The sequence below is a fragment of the Aspergillus campestris genome, assembly GCF_002847485.1.
Source record: "Aspergillus campestris IBT 28561 chromosome Unknown P168scaffold_10, whole genome shotgun sequence".
NCBI lineage: Eukaryota > Fungi > Ascomycota > Eurotiomycetes > Eurotiales > Aspergillaceae > Aspergillus > Aspergillus campestris.
Genome location: NW_020194345.1, coordinates 1320777 through 1345687, shown reverse-complemented (window position 1 = coordinate 1345687; position 24911 = coordinate 1320777). Strand labels below are relative to the sequence as shown.

The following is a 24911-nucleotide window of genomic DNA, read 5'->3' as shown; positions in this document are numbered from 1 at the left end:
CTTGTTGCTAGTCTACAAAGTACTTCATAGAGCAATTTGATATCCAGCTGAGTTACGTCTATATTGGCACTTACTGAATACAACGCCCATAAATGAAAGTCTGTCAGTAATTCTTCTAGTTTACATAGCTGTCGTGAAGATGTTGAAGAGGAACAAAGATGATATAGGCTTCTGCCTGGAAAGGTGGAAACAATGGGCATGTGGCGATGAAGACCGCCTGGATGTAGATGGTAATTGTCAGTTATCACAGAATGTAGGCTGAGCCTTGCCACGAAGCTCTGCGGTCGTGCTTCCTCACTGTGACACCACATGGGCCCTACCCCACTGGTTACGACGCCTGCATATGACCTGTAATGCGAACACCTAAGAACGGAATAACCTCACGCGAAAGATTAGTAGAAACCAACTTCCCTACCCGACATTCAAGCATAACAATCATGAATAGGGCTATAATCCAACCATCCAACCATTCTCGACAAAGCCAAGCACCAGATTAATACATTGGTAAAATCTACACCGCGGCGTCTCCAAACACCAACAAAACTGCTGCCTGAAACAGACAGACCCACTCACCCCTAATCGGTGAGCCCACCGGGAGGTCAGCATGCGCGGTATGTGCAACGAAGGCCATCCAAGCCACAATGCTGCGATGTGAACTGTACAAGCGGTAAGCAGCGACCTGTATATAAAGGCCTAGACTAGCCTGCATCTTTCGAACTCTTCTTTCCCACCACACGATCCCAATCCAAAGCAAGGAAGCAAGAAAGCAAGAAAGAAAAAAAATGTCCTTCCACCTCTCCAGCCACGACGTCCACATCCGCGAGGAAAACGGCTCCACCATGCTCCTCGCCCAAGTCCGCGACCACACAGGCAAGCTCTGCTCTCGCAAGATCCGCTTAGACGACCACATCGGTAACTCGGACGGTGAGCAACATTTCCCAACCTTCTTTATAACATGACAGCCCACGAACTCGCCCGTCTGATGATGCCTGACAGGATACTTCATCTGGGACGGAGCCAACTTCACCCGTTCAGCGAGGAACATTGGGCTGGAGGCGTCGGATCGTGGCCCGAAGCTGACGGCTGATCTGGAGATGCATGGGGGTGGGACGAGAGGGCGTCAGGGCCTGTTTCTGGCGGATAAGATTGCGAATGTGGATGGACATTTGAAGTTCTTGGTATGATCTCTCATTCTAGGAAGTTGTGTTTGGGGGTTTAGTGTTGGCATTTATGCTGACTTTTGTTACTATTCTAGGGAGCTTGAGTGGGAGATTAGGAAGTGGAGTGTAGGAAGTAGTAGCACTGAAGGGTTTATAATTGTTGTTTGAACGAAATACATTGTTTATATTATCTTTTGCAGCCAGTCTTGATCCAAGATTGTCGTACCCCAGAGGGAGTCATGATTTGTAAAAGAGCAGTAGAACTAGTAGTGGACCTCTGATATGGGAAGAGTAATGAAATAGATGAGGTTGATAGAGTCTATAAGATAAGAGATGGAAAGTGGTAAGAAGAGCAATTCTAGACTAGTAGCTTTGCAATCAACTGGCAGTGGCCGTTCGACTGATTGCATGCACCATCCTGTTTCAGAGCGATAACCATTCCTTGTTTGGAGTAGATAAGCAAATGTACTTGACGTGGCTGGAATATAATTTTGTGCTGGCAGAAATGCAGTCAAGCATCTATACATCCTGCGACCAAGCTATTGCTTAGATTCGGCCACATTTGATAAACTTGATGACTACCATAGAATACTTTAGCAACAAATGTTACACATAAACATACGACTTTCTCTTATCATGTCAAGGTTTATATGCGCTATTAAATCATGGGGTGATATTGAAGGTATGAGATAGGCTTGACGTCGGGAACCACTCGACACTGTTCAAGATAAGTCCAGGCCTATGATGGCCCTCGATGGGTGAGTAGGGAAAACAATACCCCCCTCCCGGAAATCAATCGTTAATGCTATTAGACTTCTGGGGATATCCCAGATAGAGACATCTGCCCATCCAGGCAGCGCGAGAAGCTTCGGTAGGCCATGCCCGGGATGTTATTTCTCCACCACGGCCACTGGGGAATCGTTCTGACCCCATTGAAACTGCTGTTCAAGGACCACTCGATCGTATCCACCAGACTCGGCCGGAAGTATTATACCTGGTTTGCTGTTGGTGGGGATGGCCGCCTGCTTGCTGAGTAGCTTCCCCCGCACCGTGGTTCGTACCAGCAGAATCGACGGACCTGGTAACCGCGAGAACGGCAAAGATAGGAAAGCCTATGGAAGAAAATTTAGGTTCCAGACTGACCCGTGGGTAGAGTACAATGCGAATATCAGACTAGACCCTTGTGTATTCCGCAGACGGACACGCGGAGAAACATGGCGTGCATTGGCGGCGAAAGGATTGGTCTGTCATGGACAAGGGCATTCGGAATTCTTGATCATCCACTGGGTGGGATGGAGAGACATACCTGGGATTTGATGTACGCTCTACCTTGTTTGGGCAAAGCCAAGGAACTTTAACTACAGATATGGACGAACACTGGGAAGAGGAGAGTGGGGACGGGTCTGGATAACGATTCCACCAGTTGCCTCGTGGAAGAGATGTCCTACTGCTGGTGGCTGGGACAGCCCGATACCTACCGGTGGTGAGTAGATCCTCGATCGTTTCCATCGTACAAGACTAGGGCTTGACATAGAGAACTGTGGGGTCCGACAAGGGTGACTGTGGAGTCCGACAAGGGTGTTGAGATACACTAGATCCATCTATCCTGGATATCGACATGAGAATTGTGTAACATGGCCTGATCAACACCAGAGTCATCAACCCAACACACTGGTTAGCCCCGACTAACAGAGGTGGGTCTGCTTCGGCCGGTTCCAAGCTTGGATGAAGCTCTATACAAAAGACTGTCGCCACACTGACCCACAATGCTAAACCACCGTGGGGCGATCGGTCCTGCGAAAGTAAACCAGGTCAAGTCCAGAAAACAAGGCAAATTGTTCCAGGCCTTGGAATGAATCACGACATGGGAGATACTATACACGAACTTTTTCCTAGTTGGGGTTAAGAAGCTGGACGACTAAAGCTATAATACCCGGTTTCACCAATACATCCACTAGAGAGTACTAGGGTTATCCACTATCACGACTCGACTTGATGTCGCCCTTCCTTGTGGCCAGTGTCCTGTCTACTCCCTGAAGCTGTGGTCCGATTGAACAATTGACAATCGAATAACCTTATTTAAGCGAAAGTCAACCAGATACACCCAATTCCCACCTAAACAGCCTATCATGTAACTAAAGTAAGAGATGCGTTACATAATCTCCAGAGTGTATACACGTGACCAGTGGTGGGGAAACCGATTCCGATCCAATCTGAGGCTTCATCGCGCTCTCCATCCATGATTCATCTCTCTCGGGCCTCCCCGTTTTGAGGCGGTGCTATTTCTGGTCGAGACTAACATCGCACTAGTATGGAGGATCCTGCAACCTCGTCTAAAGAACAACTATACCTATCTCAGTGGGAAGAGAAAAGGAGGAATACGAGTCCACGGCCGGTTTGCCAACAGGGCAAGCAAATCCTCATCCTCGATTCCCACCAATCTGGTGCAGACGATGGCCGGGAGTAGGACTATCTCGGCCAAATGGACCCACGGAACACGGTCCAGAGAATTTGGCACGGATGGCTGACCCAGAGTTTCAAAAGCCGTCAATGACCATCATACCGTTGCTTGGACCCGCTTTTTAGGTCTCGGGGTCTAGATCTTTTCCCCCAGACGGTGGTCGGTCGGTCGGAGGAGGCCCTTATTTCAGCCCAATCTTGTCGGCTACAACTCTCCGGTTGGCGCTGTGGTTCTACTTAATTCAGCCCGGTGATCGCCGCATCCCTGTTACTCCACTGCGTTCTACTTCTACAGGTCAGACAGAGCGCTCGCACAGAAATTGGTTTTGGATGGTGCGCATTCCTGAGATACAATAGAACCCGGCGATGGTGTTATTGGACTCAGCAGATTCCCATGATTATTATACTCGGTCTTTCCCAATTAAGCAGCCGCCGTCTCCAGAGCTGCCGTGGTATGTGTGGATATCAACATCTTCCTCGTGAAGCCAAGGATGATGGGACACTGGCTAACGCTCGTTGTGCGTAGGATAAATCGTACTTCCTCCGTGACCGCGACCCATGGCCTGCAGAGTCACGGTCTATCTTCTGCCCCCCCGATGCAACGACGGGAGTCCTCGTTGACTACGCCCATGGCTGCAGATCCAGTCTTGGCTTCTCTCGCTCAGTTGGGTCTCTATCGCGTCGGGTGTAGTAACGGTTTTGTCGCCCTCAACGAAGGCCAGGAAAGCCACATCGTTGTCGGTGTAACGCCCCATTCGAGACATGGACATCACGATCTCACGGGCCTGGGAACAAAGACGCTTGGTCTGGGGCTGAAAGGCGATGATCCTGTCAATACTTCCAATGTCGCGGTCGACGTCTCGCGCCGTATTGTGCATGACATTGCCCGAGAAGACGGTCTAAGGAGCCATCCGTTCGTGCGACAACACCCGAGAATTCGATTCTACGCCGAAGTCCCCCTGTACAGCCCTGATGGGGATATCCTCGGGACGTACTGCGTCGGCGACCAGCGCCCTCGTTCGGTGTTTGAAGCGGATGAAATCCAAGAGCTACGCGATGTTTCCGCATCCATCGCAGTTCACCTGGAGGGCGTCTGGGCCAGACATAACCACAGCCGATCGGACCGCTGGTTGCATGCGTTGCTTTGCTTAAGCGACGGCTGGCCGGATGGAGAATCGCTACGGTCTACTAGCAAACGGAATAGCGTTGTGGATAGGACCTCTCGGGGATCCTCGGAAGTGCCGGAACTCAGACGACTATCTATATCGACCAAGTCGACACGCGATCTGTCGCCCAAATCGATCAAGGGCCAGCAGACGGACCATGGACCCACAAATGTACCAGAATCTCCATTCTTCAAGGATTTTTCTCCGGAGCCTATGATTCCACCAGCGAAAGAGGAACACCAGGAGCACGTCAGGCGATGTTCTGATGAACTTAATAACCGCATTTCGGTGTCCGAGGGCGGCGGTTCTTCCCATCAAGCCTCCCTACTATTCTCCAAAGCTAGCGTCTTGCTTCGGGAGAGTCTGGAGCTTGACGGGGTTATCTTTTTCGATGCCGCGCGAAGCAACTCGCGGTCCAGCTCGTCCGCCAGCGCCAGCGATTGGGACAAAGACTTTGACCCGGCTAATGCTTCCCAACTCTCTGGGTCCAAGTTTCAGCCTCGGTGGTCCAAGAAATCATGCGAGCCCTTGGGTTTCGCTCTGTCAGGGACGCTTGTCGAGAGCCGCATGGCAATGTCTCGAATCTCGGTCTCTGAGGGTCTCCTTCACGACCTGTTCACTGCTTACCCCCAAGGAAAGATATTCTATCCCCTTTCATTGAATACAGGCACGCGGAGACAAAGCGAACAGAAAGAGCTTATCCATCACACGACCGCTGCTCGCATCGCCCACGAGCTTCCCGAAGCTGCGTCGGTCATATTCTTTCCACTCTGGAATTGGGATACATCACGGTGGCTGGCGGGCACCCTCCTGTGGACAAGAGAGGGTAAGCGGTTACTCGGACCGGAAGATCTCGCATTCTTGAGGGCTTTTGGAAGCACCCTAGCTGCTGAATTCTCGCGGATGGACTGGAAATCAACCGAAAAGTCGAAGTCGGATTTACTCGGCTCGGTTAGCCATGAACTGCGCTCCCCCCTACACGGCATGCTTGCTAGCGCAGAGCTCCTTCAGACGACCAACCTCGAACCGGCGCAAAGAGATATGGTTACCATGGTGGAAACGTGCGGCCTCACCCTCTTGGATACGATGAATTACCTTCTGGACGTCACGAAAATCAACAACCTCACCCGCGTTCATAAAAACGACGAGGGGCTTGACGAGGTACACTTCGATCGCCTGGCTTCTGAATTCGCGCTGGATACTCTGGTTGAAGAGGTGACCGAGTCGCTATATGCTGGCCATCGGTCGCTCATGAACGCCTCCAAGGTCGCTGGTCGGTATCTCGCCGATGGCAATGGAGGGGGAAGTGAACCCGCCGATGACAAGCAACAGAAGAGGTCTGATAGTCTCTCCGTCATTCTCCGGGTTGATGACTTGGATTCCTGGACCATCAAGTCGGTATCTGGCGGGTGGCGTAGGCTTGTTATGAATCTTCTGGGAAATGCCTTCAAGTTCACCCGATCAGGGTTCATTGAGGTCCACCTGACCAAGGATGTGCAAAGGACGGTAGACGGCAAGACTGTGTTCGCACGCCTGTCCGTCACCGACACCGGATGCGGGATGTCACCCGATTTTTTGGAACACAATCTGTTCAAGCCTTTTATCCAGGAGAGCTTCTTGACCGAAGGGGTCGGACTCGGCCTCAGCATTGTGGAAAAGCTCATCACTTATCTGGGTGGAACTATCCATGTCAAGAGCGACGTTGGAGTGGGAACGCGCATGGAGGTGTGCATTCCCTTGGAGTTTGCGTCTCAGCCGCCCGTCCCCCAAGTCATCACGCAGGGAGCTGGCCCAGGGGCGCGGACGGTAACACGGGTGTGTTTGGTCGGATTGAGTCCCGTCGTGGACTTCAAGAGTGCCCCGGACGGTGTTTTGACTGTTGAAGCCAAACGCAAACTTTCTATTCGAGCGGCTCTGAGCAATGTCCTCCTCAGCCGACCGGGATGGGCGCTGTCGTACGCTGACACCCTCCGAGAAGCCTCCGGCGATGTCGCCGTGATTGAAGAAACCACCCTGAAAAATATTGCCAGCAATGGCCCGATGCATGCCAACTTTAGGACCATCATTGTTCTTGGGGACCAGGGAGTCTCACTACCAGAAGAATTCACCATTGAAAACGCACAGGTTATATATTTGGCCCAACCGTACGTTTCCCCAACCGGACACCCAGCTTCGAATTTACCGCTAACGAACCCCAGCATCGTCCCACGGCGAATGATCGAAGCACTGAATAGAATTCTCGTGGAGTCCCAGCAAGATCCGGGCTTCGCGGCGCTGAGTCCGGTGTTTGGACCCTTCCCGGGGACCGCAACTCGCGGGCGCAGCCTGTCGGAGGCATTTGCGTTAGCCAAAGGCATCGAGTCCCCGCCTGTGATGCGGGAAAACATGGCCGAATATACGCCACCGCCTCAGCAGCACGAACAGCAGGAAAGAGAGCTGCGTGTTTTGATAGTCGATGACAACGAAATCAATATTAAGGTGAGTGCAACTCATAACCCTGCCTCTTTGGTGGTACGTGGTACTGACAGCCCCTAGCTCTTAGCCACTTTCATGCGCAAGATTGGCTGCAGCTATGAAACAGCGACCAACGGGCTTGAAGCATGGGAGAAATACAAGACCTCCTCCGGCGGCTTCGACTATGTATTAATGGGTACGTCCCCTCCCCTCACTTGCCCTTCACACCCAATTCCACCGAAGGCAAAAGACTAACAAATTATTTAGACATCTCCATGCCAATAATGGACGGTATAGTCTCCTCCAGCAAGATCCGCGAATACGAAGAACAGCATGGCCTCGCCCGGACAGCTATCATGGCCGTAACGGGCGTCGCGTCCAGCACAATGCAGCAGCAGGCATTTGCAGCGGGGATCGACGATTACCTCGTGAAACCGCTTTCTCTTCACGACTTGAAACGAATTATGAATATTGCATGATTGTTGATATCAATACTTTGGATTGGGTGTGTATGTATGGTATGGTGTTTTTTCCCCTATACGGGGTGGTGGTGCATATGCTGTAAGGGGGTTGTATATAAGTTTTTGGATGGGAGTATATAATTATATATAGTTTAATATAGATATCATCATGATTTGATATATACAGACAAGACTGAGTGTTTCAATAGCAATATAGATCTGACGCAGTCAACTGTAGCGTCGCACGCCAGACATGGATAGAAGCGCGACTCGAAGATAACATTTCCACATTGCAAGGTGTAGTACTTTCATAAGCAGCGAGCAAATTGTGCAATTGTGAGACATGCAAACAGCCAACATTAGCTGCCTTGCAGGGGTCTTTTCCTACATAAATTACTGTTTCGACTATTCATGTTTTTTGCAACTATTTACTCCGCAACTCTTTCTACAGCTTGAATAAACATCCAATATCATCAATATTTTGACTGTTTTCATGACTCCCGCAAAACCAAGCCTGTTCGTGGGCTTCTCTGTAATTATTCTGTCAAAGTGGTTTACTTCCTGTCTCGTTCCCAAGAAGTTTCTCTAGGAAAAACTTGTTCTCGCCCCAAGGCACTAACTACTCCTTCAGCTACTAGCTACCACCACCACCCAATACGAGTCAGATGACATTTCCAACCCTAGGTGTCTACCAACCTGCCTAGTAACTCCAATCTTTAAACACAGGATTCAGTAGTCTTTTATTTCCAACCCGTTGGAGTATGTATTCTTCCTTCCTGGCTCTCATAACTGCGCACAAAAGATGACAGGCTCTTGTCTTCATCCTCATCTCCAAAGTATATGTTGCTTCACCCCCTTCCGTCGCCAAGAAAGCTAGTTACGTGACTACCTAGCTTGATATTATATCCCCTTAGGTCTATGCGGACTTGTCCCTGAATTCTCTAGTTGGAGAATACCATATATGCAGGGGCTAAATCTTCAGGAGGCCACAAATAAACGCCGATGGCCGAGGTGACCGTTTACGGAACGAGGATAATTAGTATATCTAAGTAGAAATATAACGTGTTATATCGACGTGCCATGAAGAAAGAGGTTTCCTACATCGGCACGAGAGAAAGCGCCGACGAACGACCAACTATGGGTTAGGATTGTGGGTCTTCCTTCCTAGTGGACAGAAGAGGCTAGACTGTCAAAGGATGGAGGAAAGCGAATCAGGGACTGGTGTCTGCAGTGCTAGTTCCTGGGCTAGGTGAAACATTTTGGGGCCGTTTGTACTATATAGGTCTTGTGGTTGGACTGTTTGAGCTGGGAAGGTGGCTGTGCTATGGGATGTAGACTTTTGATTTTTGAGGGGTTGGAGGAATGGGATGGATTGTATGATTTCATTCAAGGTGGATCTATGGTATTGAGATCTGTGATAATTTGGGCAAATGAGTGGGTTGTCTATGTCAGATTAATGCCATTATCCGAGCTCCTGTTAAGTAATTGCAAACATATCACTCAAACTTGCAAACATGATCGTATCCAGATAAGTACATTAGGGCCTGAAAAGTGTGTACATGCCAGGCGGGAAAAAAAAGAAACCAATTGATCCTGACTTTCTCGTTAAATCTCTCGCGGTAGTGCTTAAGCGCGGCGCTGGGAAGTCTTCTGCCGTCTTGCGAGCTTTGCAGCTCTGGCCTGTTTGCTTTTCTTGTTGCTGCACACTTTGGGGCCTGTGCCAGCGCCGGAGCCGCCGTTGGAGTTGCCGCCGGAAAAACCACCGCCAGAGCTGCTATTAGATTTGTCACCAGAAAAGTCGTTACCAGAGCCACCGTTAGAGTTATTGCCGGAAGAACCACTGCTAGAGTCGCCGTTAGAGTTGTCACCGGAAGAGCCACCACCAGAGCCGCCGTTGGAGTTATCACCGGAAGAACCGCTGCCAGAGCCGCCGTTAGAGTTATCGTCGGAAGAACCACTACCAGAGCCGCCGTTAGAGTTGCCGCCGGAAGAACCACTGCCAGAGCCGCCTTTGGAGTTATCACCGGAAAAGCCACCACCAGAGCTGCTGTTGGAGCTGTTGCCGGAAGAGCCACTGCTAGAGCCCAACAGCTTCGACAAAAGCGTATCACCCAGATCCTGGAGACTCTGCTCGAATTCATCGTAGCTCTTAGCATCCCACGCGGCATTTTTACCGGGCACGGCCTCCTCTCCGGAGAACGCGATATAAAGCACATCCTGCTCACTGTATCCAGAGTCGGCGCTGTACTTCTCCCCAAAGCACATGTCGGCCATAGCAAGACTTGCCTCGCCAACGAGCGGGTCGCCGTCGTCACCGTTCGTGTCGCCCCAAACGCCATACACCAGACGGTCGTTGCAGACGACGGCAACCACGCTCAAGGGCTCAATCCCTTCCTTCTCGGGTAGGAAAGTCGCCTTGCCGTCCTTTCGCTCATTGCCGAGTACCACGTAGGGGTGAATGTAGGTGTCCAGGTCGGGAATGCCCATCTCCTTGACCTCGTCCTTGTACCGGGTTTCGTACTGAGTGTCATCATCGCCACCACACCGGTCGTTTACGTCCTTCTCTTGTCCGTCACAGTCGATGTCCATGTTTGCGAGTTTGTTGCCGGGCCCCTTGAGGTAGAAGCCCTTGTTCTCCATGAACTTGTTGCAGTAGCCGAAGCTTGGGTCTTTCTTGTCGTCGTCGTAGAAGCCTCCTGCGAGGAGGTTCTCGCCCTTACAGTCGCCTGCGCTCTGGACCTTGTTGTAGAACTCCTTGAGATTCGGGGGGACTTCGCGGGCGGCGAGGGTGAAGGGAGCGAACAGCAAGCCCGCGAGGGGCAAAGCTGCCGTGTTCTGGTTGAATTTCATTGTGGACTTGGTTGCGGCTTTTGTCCGTAGTCCAGAAAAGTCGTTGTGGAAAAAGGACAAGCATCCATGGTTGGAGTCGTCGCTTTATATCGTAGTTCGCAGCCTTCTGATACTTGGTATTCGGAAAGAAGTGAAACCCACAGAGTTACATATTGGGGGCCGAACGTCGATCTAAATCCTTCGCTATGTCTCATGCCCACTGCTTGAGATTTGTGCCTTGGAGCGGAATTTATTCACCACAACCGGCCCGGTCTGGTATCCCCACACAACGCGCGCAGGATTGCGGCTAAACACAGTGAGTTTTCTCCGACCAGCACGACGATGTATGCGACATTCCGCCCGATAGATGTTTTACATCTGCCGCATTGAAACATAATCAACAAGGGAATAGAAAATAGAGCGTGGTAATAAGCATGCGATATTCCGGGCCGGTTGAAGACATGTGCTCGCAGGGCTTGCCGATCTGCCCCCAACAGGATTGTGTTCTGGGGAAAGTGATCAGTCGATGGGGCTAGACGCCCCGCCTCACGCAACAAGATTATGTTAAACTCAGTTACAGTCCGGCCAAATGTGGGCCTATATTCGTCATTCAATCCCTCTGGATGTCGGAGCTTCATCAAGGGATCGACCCGGCGATAAGCCAGGCTGGTTGAGAGGTTTGGCGGGGCACCCCGCGTGTATCTCCCCTTGTTGTGGGCTCTAAGCCATGACTGGCATCCTTCCGACGCGCCAGGTTGCCCCGATTTAAGGGGGTTATCAGTCGACAAGCTGTGTTAGGCTTGGAGCCAGCGCCTGCCATCCTACCGGGCCAATGATTCTTGTCTTCGGTGGGGGGTTGTCCATTCGGTGACCCTCTCTTCTGTTTCATGAACTGTTAGCCGCCGACGTACTCGCATACATATCAGGAAGGATGAAATGGTGTCAGAAAGAGTTATAGGCCGCGGGCAAGGACGTTATCCAGGGATTTTCGTGCAATTGACACCAACCCGAGGCACGGACAACGCGAAGACGCGGGCGAGCGCGATCCTACAAGCGCCCTCCTATATTGACACAATCCTTCTAATATCAACACAAGAACTGATAAGTACCGTTTATTTTCTATGGTCCGACTTTTGACCCTAGTGAACGGTGTCCACGTCCACTGTCCAGGCGATGGCTCGCACGGTGCAGCCATGCTCCTTGAGGCTGATCCATCGCTTTCGTCGCATAGTCGATAGCAGGATATTTCTGTTAGTTTATTGGATTGAAACCCTGTATATGACTGCCTAGTCGTCCTGTGTCCAGGTCAGAAGGGGATCCTTCAAAGAACGAATCATAGCCGGACCCATGCTTTTCTATGACAGAACTAGTCAAGTTGTTTGCATCGGTATTACTCCAGGAGAAATGGATAGAGTATGGTGCAGCTGGATAAGAAGATCCACGACAAGGGTGACGAGGGAAACTTTTGACAGGGTCGAAGAGTATAGATGTGCGACATGTCCAAGATGTAATCACAAATGTCACCTGATTGATTATGCGCTTTTATGCCGCTCCCGCAGTGGAGTATGAGCTGTATGAGTCCAGCTTGAAGATCAAACATGTTCAATATGCTGAAGCTACGATACTCATCTATGATTGAGATTATTATGATGTGTTATTTTCTGTCCCCAATCTATCCCCATAGATAGCGAAGGATCTACGCACAACAAAATATGCGACCGCATTAGTCAGGTTGGGGAACTCACTACACATTTTGATCATGTGAGAAGCCTGAAGCCCTAAAGCCGAAGGCCTACGTCTCTCTCTCGCTGATCAATTGCGGCTGGAAACAACTAATGAGTTGTCCCTTCGCCTCTACTAGTAATATTTCAGATACTGTGGGGTAGCTGAGATCCGATCGCGATTATGTGGGTCTTTTCCATGATAGGCAACTCTTTCTCTTCAGCTTCTATCGCAGGTTCAATGAGCCAGCGAGTCAGCCGCGATTTTACGCCGACTAAGAGCGAGCAAGAGAGAGTCCACCATGGACAAGATCGGCACCATATCGAGCAATGGGGATGCTACGATCGCGAAGCGGCGACTCAAGGGGCTGGTATGGCATCTCGAAATCGTGGCTGAGGTGGGCCTGCTCCACACCCATACTGTGGTGATGTCACCGTACCTCGCTTCTGAATGCATCGATGCAGGGCCGCCTGGATTATATCATCCACCATCGGGTATATAACGCACATGGTCACCCAGGTTTGCTCATGCGACCACTCTCGAGCTCACCAATTGTCTTCCTCAAACATCACGAAATCACCATGGGTTACTCCTTCACAGTCTACAAAGGATCCAGCGATGGGTCCATCAAACAATCCACGACGGAGCGCGGCCCCCTCGCGAAAGACCAGGTCCTTGTCAAGTTGACGCATTCGGGCGTTTGCGGCACAGACCTACACTACCGGACTGTGGACATGGTCCTGGGCCACGAAGGCGCCGGCGTCGTGGAGGAAGTCGGCCCCGATGTCCGCTCCCTGAAGAAGAACGACCGCGTCGGATTCGGATACGTGCACTCCAGCTGCGAACAATGCGAGCAATGTCTCACCGGATGGGAGACATTCTGTCCGCAGAGAGAGATGTACGGGTTCGCTGACCAAGACGAGGGCTCCTTCGGCACCCACGTGGTCTGGCGCGAGGCGTTCCTCTTCCGCATCCCCGACAAGCTGTCGAGCCAGGATGCGGCGCCGCTCATGTGCGGTGGGTCGACTGTCTTCAACGCGATGCATGTCGGGGGCGTGCAGCCCACATCGCGGGTGGGGATCGTCGGCATCGGCGGACTCGGTCACCTGGCGATCCAGTTCGCGAACAAGATGGGCTGTGAAGTGGTGGTGTTCTCTGGGACGGACAACAAGAAGGAGGAAGCGCAGAAACTGGGGGCGCACGAGTTCTACGCGACCAAGGGCGTCAAGGAGCTGGCTGTTGGCCGGCAGGTGGATCATTTGATCGTGACGACGAGCTTCCCGCCTGATTGGAACCTTTTCCTGCCCGTATTGAAGCCCAGAGCTACGATCTTGCCGTTGACGGCCGCACAGGGTGACTTCGCCGTTCCTCAGATGGCGGTCATTGGACAGGGCTTGCGTGTGCAGGGCGCTATCGTGGCCTCTCGAGCAGTCCATCAGAAAATGCTCGACTTCGCCGCTTTGCATAACATTAAGCCTGTGACTATGACGTTCCCTATGACGGCGGAGGGCGCCCAGAATGCATTGAAGACGTTGGATGAAGGGAAGATGCGGTATCGGGGTGTTCTGGTCAAGGGCTAATTGCCTGGCTCTAGTACTTGTCTAATTGTATTTGATTCTGGTATGGATGATCTTGATTATTACGCGGTTCAAGTGGAAATTTTGTTGTAGAGCTTATAACATACCCTAATAGGTGTGCTCTTGGGTGTGGACCCGAAAGTATACGTGTGGCGATATATTCCTAAACCTTTCTCCGATCTTTATTAAAGTAGCAAGTTGTTCCGAAAATCTACTTGTCAGTGTAGGTAGAACATTGCCACCAGATAGAACGAGACACAGGCCCAATACTAACAACCCGATTCAAGATAAGAATATAAGTAAAATTAGGAAGTGTCTTCTAGGATCATAAGTCGTATTCATTCTGGCCTAGTTCGTGACGAGCCTCCTGGGGCCTGTCCATAAGTGGTGCCGCAACACAACTTGATTTAAACGTCGAGGGGGGTCGCAATGGGCCCCAGTTCCGGATCTTGTTCATATGTTATTGCTTGGACTATACTTATCTCTATTGTAGTCTACAGACTAATAGTGTACGATTTCATGTGAAATAACGGATGAATGTCCCCGAAACCGTCAAAAGTGCGATGATATTGATGACTTAGAGCCGTGACGAGATTGTGGTAGCCTATGTGTTCTGGGTCTCTCTATGTAATTGTCGCTCTTTTCGACGAGGATTTGGGGATAAGAATATTTCTTCGGGTCTAGGACCAATAGTCTGGGAGTGATGGTAGTATAATAAATGGTGACAACCCGTTTTTGTGAGAGACGGCGATCTAGACGTTCCATGAGTTGTCTTGTATCATCAGTGCGATTTGACCCTTGATTGGATTTGCATTAGGCACAAGACATATTATAAGACCTATGGGGAGCTCACTCAACGGGAACTCCGTTCCATTGCTAACACCAGCTCTGGAGCCACAAGAGGCGTACGCTTTTCTCATATGCAGCACGCCAAGTGCGGTCTGGTAGCCACATGAATGCCACAGGGCCCATTTCTTCGGACAGAATGTAATATCCTATATTATTGTAGTCATAGCCGAGGGTTATATAACACCCAACCTAGGAACACCATTCATACAATGTTGGATATACAGCAGGAAAACGGTACGTAGAGACAAGCAGCGGAGAGAAATGTTCTTCTCCCGGCAGACTGGCCTCTGACTGAACAGGATATTGTCGTAAGAGCCATAAAACGCCGGCCGTATGAGGGACCTAACACATTGCCAGTCACCCCAAAGTCACCCCAAATTCCAAACCGGTGGATGATGCAAAAGACAACAATCAATCATCCACTGTCGGATCCCTTCTCTAATTCATCATCCGTATCAACCAGCCCTCGTCTCATCCTTTCCCTACGCTCAAAAAGCCGCTTCGCACCCCGCCGGGTAAGCGGCCGTCGATGGGACACAGGCCAAGCCATTTTCTCCGCTAACGAATCCACCACGACACTACGCATTGCCACCTTGCCCCAGACACGCTGCACCAAAAAGTCCATCGAGATCAGCTCGCGGCGCGTCGACCGTCTCACAAAGGTAACACTTCTCCCCACGCCAATGCCCCGCAGGGCCCTCACGAACCTCACATCAGACAAAAAGGCCTCGTCGAGCTCGAGGTGCATCAGGCCACGACACCGTCCCAGCAACTTCAAGGCTCGAACGACGACCTTCGGACGGTCAAAGACAGGCTCCTCGTCCCCGTCTTCGTCAACGCTCGTCATAAGCGACATCCTAGAAACCAAATCGCGGACCTTGGGTCTCAAAACAGACATAAAGTCGATCAGCAAGGCCGGCTCCTCAAACGCAAAGCAGTTCTCCGTCCAAAACACAAACCCCGCTTCGCGATGAATCTGTCTGTTCAAGAGCAGGGATGAGAGATCCCGCCGCCGCGCACACAGGCACCATAGCGAGTCGAGCGGCGGGCATAGCTCGCGGTGGCTACGTACACGCTTCGCATAACATAAGTCACAGAGGAAAGGGTTCGTATGCGGCGGGGCCCATTGACTTCTTGCGGGCGAGACGCAGATAGACTGACTTTCAAACTGGTAGCTCCCGCTGCGGCAGTGGGCACAGAGGTTCTGGCGGAGGTCTTCTTCCTGGAAGGGGAGAGAGGAGTAGGCTGGAGGAATGAGGCCTGAGGTGATGGTTCGGGGGCCGGGGGGGCCTGCTGACTGTAATCAAATGCATGAAAAGCATAAGCCACAAACTTACATCGGAATATGTACTGCACTACGCCAAGTTCCGCTGCAGCCGCAGCCAGCCAACCAAAGAGTGTCTCACCTGACTACATACTATAGACACAATAGGGCTGGGCACCAGTGAGATTGTCAAACCTTCTTTATACTTCCGCAATCCTCGAAAGACACATGAAAGTCATCCAATCCCCCGGACAACGTAAGAATAGGCCGGCACTTCAGTATAATCATGTAAGCGGAGGCAAGTACAAAACCCGAGCCGAGCCCTAAACCTTATAGGGCACTGATTTCCTTCCCAGAGGAGACAGGATATGGCCGATCTCCACACCAGCCCAATCAAAGTGAGGCATGTATCTCTGGTTCGGTGGCATAACTGGTTCAGATATCCGACCCACAGCGTCGGCTTTTGACGGCGGGGGAAGCGAGGGGAGTGACACATCGTGGAGAGATTGAAGAAATCTATATACATATTAGGGCGATCTGATACCTATATAATCACGCCATCTGCCCGCGGGATGAGCCACTGCTTGAGTTAAGCTTCTTGCAACCAATCATTTTTGCCTGAATCTCCAGTATACTTACCTGACCTACTAAGGTGATTTGATATCAGATCTACAGATCTATACAGATCTTCTACTAGTACCTACTACCTAGAGGTACCTACCTATAGAATGACAGTCACCGCCCAATCCGATCGCCAGGCCGATCGCCTCCTCCTGGTCAGCGTCCCCCGCACAGCCTCCAACCTCCTCGTCAAGATCCTCGACATCGACCACCAACCCAATGTCCACACCAACCAACAACACGGCTACTTCTTCTACCCGGCCTTCCTAGCCGCGACCATGGACGGGCTCCCGGCCAGACCAATCGACACCTGGCCGGAGGCCACAAAATCCGGCATCGGCGCCGCCTTCCAGTCCTGCTTCGACACGCTCGAAGAATGCGCCACCGTTGCCACACAGCAGTCCAAAACGATGTTCGCCAAAGAGCACGCCTTCTGGATGCTCAACCCCGCCGCATTCGACCAGATACTGCCGACCCCGAGCGTTGCGGACCACCACGATGCGTTCCGCCCGCGCATCCCCGAGCGCTACGGCCCCACACAGACGTACTCGCCCGGCAACGACACTGTCATGTCAGATGAGTACCTGCGCACCTGGCGACTGGCGTTCATCATCCGGCATCCGGCGCTGGCGTGGCCGAGCTTCTACCGCGCGATGTCCCAGCTCAGTGCCCTGGGGTACCTGGACGCGGACGGGGTGCGGGGGGCGTCGCGGACGAACATGACGCTGCGGTGGACGCGGGCGCTCTACGACTGGGCTGTTGTGCAGCGGCGGGAAGGCGGAGAAGGAAGCGCGGCGCCGGTTGTCATCGACGCGCACGATGTGATCCACAGTCCGGCGGCTGTGGAGCGGTTCTGCGAGGAGGCGGGGTTGGATTGGGAGGCAGTGCAGTTTGAGTGGGCGGGGGAGAAAAGCGAGTCGGGACACGTGCAGGCGGCGGAGAATGAGATGCAGGTTTCTGCGGCGAAGGTGATGCAAGGGACGTTGGATCGGTCGTCGGGGATTGACAAGGGGAAGGCGCCTGCTGCGGTGGATATTGCTGTCGAGGCGCAGAAGTGGAGGGAGGAGTTTGGGGAGGAGGTGGCTGGCTGGATTGAGCAGGCCGTGTTGGAGTCGATGCCGGATTATGAGTATCTACGGAAGAGATGCATTCGGTGATTATTCTGTGGGTAGAGGTCGCGTTGGGTGGTTTTTACCCCCCACCGGAATTGGATTGCAGCTATCCAATGCGACTCACAGGGGGAAATTATATGGGCCCCTGATAAATGGGTCCGAAAATCGTTGGTTCGGAGTGATTCTCTGGTTAGGCAGATTCTTTAAACGGTTCGAGGGGCAAAGATGACATCAGTTAGGGCTGTGGGCTCCAGTTACATCCACGACACGTCAACCATGGAACGATCTTCCTTCTTCAAGGTCCTGTAGGATGGCTAGGCTATTTTAGTACTGTGTCTTTGTACGAATGACGGAGTAAGTCAGTCAGTAAATGAGTATCGTCCCTAATAAAAAGATACAATCCTCATCCCTGATCGTCGCGTTAGTTCCCCTCTCCCAGGATCCCCCAAGGATAGGGTAAAGATCGACATCATCGCCACGGGGAAGCGCTTTGATTGCACGAGCGATGACCCACGGGGCATGCCGATCCCGAATCACAATCATAATATTAATTGCCATCCCTCCCCAGCTTAACTCCTCCTCTCCGACGTCTTGCGCCGCATCTCGTCATGAGCAGCAGCACCGCCTTTCGCCCAGCGCGCCGGACACCACGCCAGCGCCGAGTCTCCGGATTCGGCCTGCTACTCAGCCTACTCATCGTCTATTTAATATACCGAAATGTGGGCGACAGCGACGAAACCACGCATCAGATCGTCCTGCGGAACGAAAACCAACATGTCTTCCCCCCTGCATACGCACCACCCACCGCAACCGCAACAACCCCCCAAACCCCAACCCCAACCCCAACACCAAAACCCACCACTACAATGCCCAAAAACCACAACAACCCCCCTGCTCCTCCCTCCCCGCCATGGACGACATTCTAGTCGTGCTCAAAACAGGCGTCACCGAAGCGCGCGACAAAGTCCCCGTGCACCTCGAAACCACCCTCCGCTGCATCCCCCACTACGTGATCTTCAGCGACACCGACGAACACATCGGGCAAGCCCAGACATACGATGTCCTGCGCGACATGCCCCTCGCCCTTCGGGAAACCCTCCCCGAATTCGACCTCTACAACCGGGTACGCGCCACCGGGCGCGGCGGCCTAACAGACACCGACCTCACGCAAGACGTGAACAGCAACTTCGGCAAGCAAAACAACCCGGGTTGGAAACTCGACAAATGGAAGTTCCTGCCCATGGTGAACCGCACACGGGCCGCCATGCCCCATGCCAAATGGTACGTCTTCATGGAAGCGGACACCTACCCGGTGTGGACCAACCTGGTCACCTGGCTGGCGCAGTTCGACTCAAACCGCCCGTACTACCTGGGCAACCAGATGCAGATCGGCGACGTGCTGTTCGGGCACGGCGGGTCGGGGTTCGTGCTGTCGCAGGCGGCGCTGGCTGCAGCCGATAACCTGTGGCAGTCGAATGTAGCGCGGTGGGACGAGTTCACGGCGGGACAGTGGGCAGGCGACTGCGTGCTGGGACAGCTGCTGAATGAGGCTGGAGTGGGTCTGCTTTGGGCGTGGCCGCATCTGCAGCGGGAGCCGCCCGGGGAATTCGACTACTTTAACGAGGGATACGGCAAGAAGCCGTGGTGTTATGCGCCTGTGGCGTTCCACCACCTGACGCCGGAGGAGGTGCGCGAGCTAGCGGAGTTCGAGCAGCGCTGGCGCGCGGCGGGGAACTCGCGCTTGCTGTACGCAGATGTATTCCAGAATATGGTGAAGGGGAAGATGAGCGGGATCCGCGAGGACTGGGACTCGCATGGTGAAGCGGGGCCGGAGGATGCGCCTGTTATGGAGGCGATCAGTATGGTGGAGTGTCGGTCGTTGTGTGTGAGCGACGCCAAGTGCGTGCAGTATGTGTTTGCGGAGGGGCGGTGTTGGACGTCGCCGATGCCGAAGCTGGGGGCGCCGCGTGAGGGATTCACGTCGGGATGGTTGTCGGATCGGGTAGCTGCTGTTTCTGGTATGGAACGGTCTTGTCGACGGGCGTCTTGGGTTTTGGATTAGTGTATATTACTGGTTTGGAGTTTGTATATATTTATTTTTTTTAGAGCATGGTTAAGATATACTTCAAGATAATGGTCCATGGAGTCTGTAAGAGACGACTTATTAGATATAAACTAGGCTCTACTACCAGCCGGCTTTCTGATAAAGGGAAAAGTAGGAAAACCCGAATATGCTTACCACGTATTACTGGAATCTTTTAGAGACTCGTAGTAAGAGAGGGAAGTAATAAGAGTACTTTACCCTAGAGTTCAGTAGACGTTGCAGGTAAAATAACAAAGAAGAGCACGAAGGGGGGAATACAGAAGGGAATCAAAAAATAGATAAAGAAGGGATAAAGAAAGGGATAAAGAAAGGGATGAAGAAGGGGATGAAGAAGGGGATGAAGAAGGGGGTAAAGAAGGGGGTAAAGAAGGGAATAAGGATAGAACAGATAAAGAGAACAAAGAACAAACAGAATAAGGATATTAAAGAAGAAAATGACAAAAAGTTCTACATGGAGTACTGAGACCCTACACCACAGTTGACGCCCGGCAGAGCCGCGGGCCTGGAAGGCTACGAACCTCTCGGGGGGTGCAGATGCGGGTATAGAACCCCTTTGATGTGGAAGAGGTTCTCGAAGTCAAGAGGTTGTAGAAGGCGTAGATACCGAAAGGCCCGGTCTCGGCCGCGAGGGCGCGATGGTCGGAGACTTTACCCATAAAGATCAAATAATATAAGGAGTCTAGGAGTGGTGATCAGTTGTAGAGGATTGAGGGTGTTACATATGTGATTTATAGAGAGCTCTTTAAGGGAGAGGGACAAATTGACCGTAGGTTGACTGATAGAGAGCAGTATATCTGATAAATGAACTACGTTTATTATTACCTATTGATATACTATGATCATTGAATGCAGTTTTACCGTGTCTACAGGAAGATGTTTGCATGAAAATATGTAATGTTAACCCAAAAACTCCATGAACATTGAATACTGAACATTGACAACTTGAACTTGCATAACAGCCTTGAACCACCTAATACATGTCCCATAACCATGTCTCATATCCCATATCTAAATATATAATCAAATCAGTCTATATAATGCACAGCGACCCCCCAACCAATCTAGCATGATGTCCTATCCAAGTCCTCCAATGCAGTAGTAGTACATTTTTAAGTCAAACCACTATCTGTCATGAAAATAGCTGGAGCCACACGTGCACGTCGCAGTCATTCTCGCATTGATAGTCCCAGGTGTGTCAAAAGTGTGCTCGGCCCGACTGAGTCTCCTTAGAGCCTCTTGCTGCTCTGCCTGCGCCTCCCGTGCCCGTTGTCTGTCCCTCTCCTCCTGCTCTCTTCTCTCCTTGTTCCGTTTCAAGTAGTCTTTCGCGTGTAGCCCTCTAGCATCCCGAACGTCATCCTTCGCTCCTGCAACAGTAAGGGCGTCAATAATAGCCTCATAACCCAAACGAGCCGCCTCCGTCAAAGGCGACCCCTCCTCCATGCTCATCTGCGGAAGAACAAGGTCAGGCTTCGCCCCTTTCATCAACAACATGCGAACAATCGTGCTATGGCCACGACGGACCGCGAGTTGCAGCGGAGTCCCATGAAATTGATGACCGTAAAAGTCCACCGTTCGCAGCCACACCAACAGCGCCTGACATACCGAGATGCGTCCCCCAATAATAGCCCCAGGGAGGTTCGCGCGGCAGAGTTCTCTAATGAGGGTACTGGCGCGCGTGCGCGACTCCCTGTGTACGTTTTTCAATAGATGCCGTACCACAAGAGGGTGGCGATTTGTCGCCGCGGCGGAGACTGCCTCCTCGATGAAGTAAGTCGGGCAGCCCTTTTCGGAGGCTCGCAGTCCGTCAAGGATCGCCTCTGTAATTTCCAACTGCCCGTTCGAAGCGGCGTATGCAAGAAGGCAGCGGTGCGGGGTGCCGGGTTTGGCGGCGGGGTCGAACCCCATCATGACCAGGAGGCTCACGATTTCGTGGGCGCTGCGGTGCACGGCGCGGACTAGAGGGCCGTAGTTAGCATGTTCATAGACCTGGTAGCGACGGCGGGACTGGTACTGTGATTTGGTGCAAGTTATGAGGGCGGGGTCGTATGCGAACCACACGTTTTCAGTGCGTAGTTTGCGGCGCTCGAAAAGGCGGAATTGCATGTCACTGTGAATGTAGTTTCTCAGCTCATCTATGTGGTCGCCGTCGGCTAGATGCACGAGTGCACTGCCCTTACCTTCCATGATATTCTTACGATATAGCATGGGCTTGATAGTAGCGGATGCAGTAGAGTTTGTTCGTGCTAGACTGCTGATGGCGCTGACAGGGAGGTAGGAGACGATTTGGAGAAAGAGCTCGGGGGGCAATGAAAACAGTGAAGGCATCTTCAGTGGTGGATGTGTACTATATAACCGTATTATAAGATTTGGCGCTGGCACAGATACTTACAAGAGGTATCATTTCAAGTTGAAAGGGAGAGATGTGTAGAAAAGATGGAAGATCACGCTCGTCAATGGTAGTTGAAGAGGTATATATACCCGCTTTGTACTGGATAACAAAGAAGTAGTCAATGGCAAACATGTATTCTTTATATAGATCTATGGATAATGTCATTGGCTAGTGGATCTGCAGGGACTGTGTGACTTAGTTGAGACGCACCGACCCATGGAATCATATCTCTTTGCCATGTCCACAGTGGCAGTTAATATATGTCTGAACACCTGATATCATGATATGTCCTCGACAATATACACCTAAGATGCTCCGAGTCAAGAGTTTCCCCGCACTAAGCTAAGCCGAGATCCACTCGGCAAGCAGACCCACTCACCAATCACATGAGTCCGGTATCGGCTTGTAGCCGACCCTGGTCAATACGTTGTCTGACATGAGAACCGAAACTCAATAATTATACCGATAGGTAGGCGCCATGTCGCCGGCGTCCTCCTCCACCTCTGCTGCCACTCCAGAGTCGACAACCATGTTATCGCGCCGATGGTTATCCCACATCACGGCACCCAAGTATACGATGGCCATGGCAGCCGAAAAAGCCAAGAAGGACACGCTGATGATGTACCCGTTGCGGTACAGCGGGGCGTCTTGTTCCAAGAACGAGTACGTCGAGATGATGCCGCCGACTAGACAGATTAGCTTCCACACAAACAAGATAACGGCGAGAGGGATAGAAGATAGAAAAGCATACTATTTCCAAACCCAATCTGCCAGGCCGTTCCCACACTCCTCCGCCGATGACCCCCCAGGTTCATCGCGAACCAGCACACCAGCACCGGCATCGCGCTGTAGCAGCCACTCGTCACCAAAAACAGCGCACCATACTGCACCATGTGTTTTTTCGGGTCGGTAACATTCAGCAGGACGGCATAGCCGATCATGGCGATGAGCATGGGGATCAGCGCGAATGCGAACCGATGGCGTAGTCGGTCCGACAGGAACGCCATGCACATGGAGAAGCCAAATGCGGCGGCCCACGGGGGAATAGAGTATAATTGGGTTTTGACAGCTGTACCGTATCGTCAGTATATGGTGTACAGGTATCGAGTGGATAATGAGGCGAGACAAGGGGCAGGACATACGGTCGTAACCATAAGACTTAATGATCGTCGGCGCGAAATACGCATACCCATAGGCCGTAACAACCTGACCGAAATACATCCACCCGCCGATAAAGATCTTGTAATCCTTAAACACGGCCAGCACATCGCGCAATCCGAGCGACTTGTGAGCCGCAGCCTCGCCCGTATCAGCGGCAAGTTTGGCGCGCACGAAATCGCGCTCCTCCTCCGTCAACCACTTCGCGTCTTCGGGAAAGTCGCACACAACGAAGAAGGCGACAATGCCGACGACACAGGTCATTACTCCTTCGATTATGAACACCCAGCGCCATCCGCCGTAGCCACGGATACCGTCCATCTGGCCGAGGCCGTACGCGAGAATGCCGCCGAAGGCGCCGGCAAGCGTGGTGGAGCTGAAGAAGAAGCTGAAGCGCTTTTGGGCTTCGCTGCGTTTGTACCACATGCCCATGAGGTAGAAGCCTATTTGGTATTAATTATTGCATTGCAGATGCCACATTATGATAGAATCCGGTGACGTACATCCAGGGAAGAGACCCGTTTCGAACACGCCGAGGAAAAAGCGCGTGGTCATGAGACCGCCCCAGCTGGAGACGAGGCCCTGGCAGATCATCACGACGCCGAAGGCAAACATGCACAGCGACACTGTCGTAGCGTTAGTGATATTCAAGTTGATGAGAAGGATGGAGCGTACGCCAGATATGCGGCTTGAGCTTTTTCATCAGCACGTTCGATGGGATCTGCAACCGTTAGCACATCCTAGCTGAATATATTCAAACATGATTAATTAGATAGAACGGTACCTCGAAGATGATGTACGGCACGAAGAAAATCGTCAACGCCGCATTGTACTTCGTGCCCGTCTCAATGTCGAGGTCCTCCTTCAACCCGAGGATAGCCGCATTGCTAATATTTACCCTGCAAAAGTCAACACCACTCAGTACATACTAGAATCAACACGCAAAGCGAAGTTGGCACCCACCGATCCAAAAAAGCAAATAGATACATCACACACAACGCAGGCACCACATGCCAGTCGATCTTGGCCATGAGCTTGCGCTCATCGATGGCAGGCTGTGCCGTAAGGGATGGCGAAGTCGACCGTTCGGCATCTTTCTCACCCAACTGCGCGTCGGCGTCCGGTCGCGAATCGACCTTGGTTTCTTTTAAGAAACCCATTATTGGCAGGAACAGCGACAGCGACAGCAACGAGGAGAGATATGTTGAGGGGAAGAAGAAACTGGGGAAAAGATTCAGGGACCAAGAAGGTGGGTATTGGGAGTCATCGGGGGCCGCCGCGATCGGCGTGACTCCGACATGGACGGAGAAACAAACACCTGCTGGGTTGGATGGAGTGGTGGAGCCGACCCCGAATCTAGCGCTCGTTTGGGGGAAAGATGCCGATCAAGCCTAATTGGGCAGTTGATGACTTGATAGTGTTGTTTTCTGGTGGCGGGGAATGCAGGTGCATTGTATTGGCGAATCGGGCGAATCAAGTGTGGTTTATTGTGATCCTTGCATGATCGTGTAATCTTAGATGGACAACACTGCACTTATTAGGATCATACTTCTTTGCAAAGTACCAGTCGATTATGTTTAGATGC

At 51.9% G+C, this 24911-nt stretch overlaps 9 protein-coding genes across 9 annotated transcripts; 5 read left to right on the top strand and 4 right to left on the bottom strand.

The window, feature by feature from the left end:
* The first annotated feature begins 433 nt into the window (after positions 1-433).
* P168DRAFT_306474 (CVNH domain-containing protein) lies at positions 434-1335 on the top strand. Its single transcript, XM_024839033.1, has 3 exons — positions 434-924; positions 997-1178; positions 1256-1335. The coding sequence occupies exons 1-3, from the start codon at positions 783-785 to the stop codon at positions 1262-1264; spliced, it is 333 nt and encodes a 110-aa protein (XP_024690922.1). The 5' UTR covers positions 434-782; the 3' UTR covers positions 1265-1335.
* Positions 1336-4216: 2881 nt separating this feature from the next.
* P168DRAFT_329266 (sensor histidine kinase/response regulator) lies at positions 4217-7754 on the top strand (the record flags this gene model as incomplete). Its single annotated transcript, XM_024841446.1, has 4 exons — positions 4217-6930; positions 6985-7264; positions 7322-7436; positions 7508-7754. The coding sequence occupies 4 exons, from the start codon at positions 4217-4219 to the stop codon at positions 7717-7719; spliced, it is 3321 nt and encodes a 1106-aa protein (XP_024690921.1). The 3' UTR covers positions 7720-7754.
* A 2035-nt stretch (positions 7755-9789) lies between these two features.
* Positions 9790-10482, bottom strand: P168DRAFT_213779 (glycoside hydrolase family 75 protein; the record flags this gene model as incomplete). The annotated part of the gene is made up of 1 exon (XM_024833071.1): positions 9790-10482. A coding segment is annotated over one exon (693 nt), but the record flags the coding sequence as incomplete, so codon positions are not given.
* Positions 10483-12833: 2351 nt separating this feature from the next.
* On the top strand, positions 12834-13823 carry P168DRAFT_257600 (NAD(P)-dependent alcohol dehydrogenase; the record flags this gene model as incomplete). Its single annotated transcript, XM_024834566.1, has 1 exon — positions 12834-13823. A coding segment is annotated over one exon (990 nt), but the record flags the coding sequence as incomplete, so codon positions are not given.
* A 1270-nt stretch (positions 13824-15093) lies between these two features.
* P168DRAFT_320866 (uncharacterized protein) lies at positions 15094-16438 on the bottom strand (the record flags this gene model as incomplete). Its single annotated transcript, XM_024840405.1, has 2 exons — positions 15094-15900; positions 16391-16438. 2 exons carry the CDS (start codon positions 16436-16438, stop codon positions 15094-15096), a joined length of 855 nt encoding a protein of 284 aa, XP_024690918.1.
* A 232-nt stretch (positions 16439-16670) lies between these two features.
* Positions 16671-17720, top strand: P168DRAFT_320865 (uncharacterized protein; the record flags this gene model as incomplete). Its single annotated transcript, XM_024840404.1, has 1 exon — positions 16671-17720. One exon carries the CDS (start codon positions 16671-16673, stop codon positions 17718-17720), a length of 1050 nt encoding a protein of 349 aa, XP_024690917.1.
* A 601-nt stretch (positions 17721-18321) lies between these two features.
* On the top strand, positions 18322-19777 carry P168DRAFT_257597 (uncharacterized protein). Its single transcript, XM_024834565.1, has one exon. It carries the CDS (start codon positions 18586-18588, stop codon positions 19735-19737), a length of 1152 nt encoding a protein of 383 aa, XP_024690916.1. The 5' UTR covers positions 18322-18585; the 3' UTR covers positions 19738-19777.
* Positions 19778-20780: 1003 nt separating this feature from the next.
* P168DRAFT_292400 (ankyrin repeat domain-containing protein) lies at positions 20781-22191 on the bottom strand. The gene is made up of 2 exons (XM_024837575.1): positions 21957-22191; positions 20781-21886 (listed from the first exon to the last, which is right to left on the bottom strand). Exon 2 carries the CDS (start codon positions 21880-21882, stop codon positions 20902-20904), a length of 981 nt encoding a protein of 326 aa, XP_024690915.1. The 5' UTR covers positions 21883-21886; positions 21957-22191; the 3' UTR covers positions 20781-20901.
* A 427-nt stretch (positions 22192-22618) lies between these two features.
* On the bottom strand, positions 22619-24486 carry P168DRAFT_312461 (MFS transporter; the record flags this gene model as incomplete). Its single annotated transcript, XM_024839572.1, has 7 exons — positions 22619-22854; positions 22920-23237; positions 23311-23769; positions 23830-23952; positions 24002-24047; positions 24111-24225; positions 24290-24486. The coding sequence occupies 7 exons, from the start codon at positions 24484-24486 to the stop codon at positions 22619-22621; spliced, it is 1494 nt and encodes a 497-aa protein (XP_024690914.1).
* Positions 24487-24911: the final 425 nt, after the last annotated feature.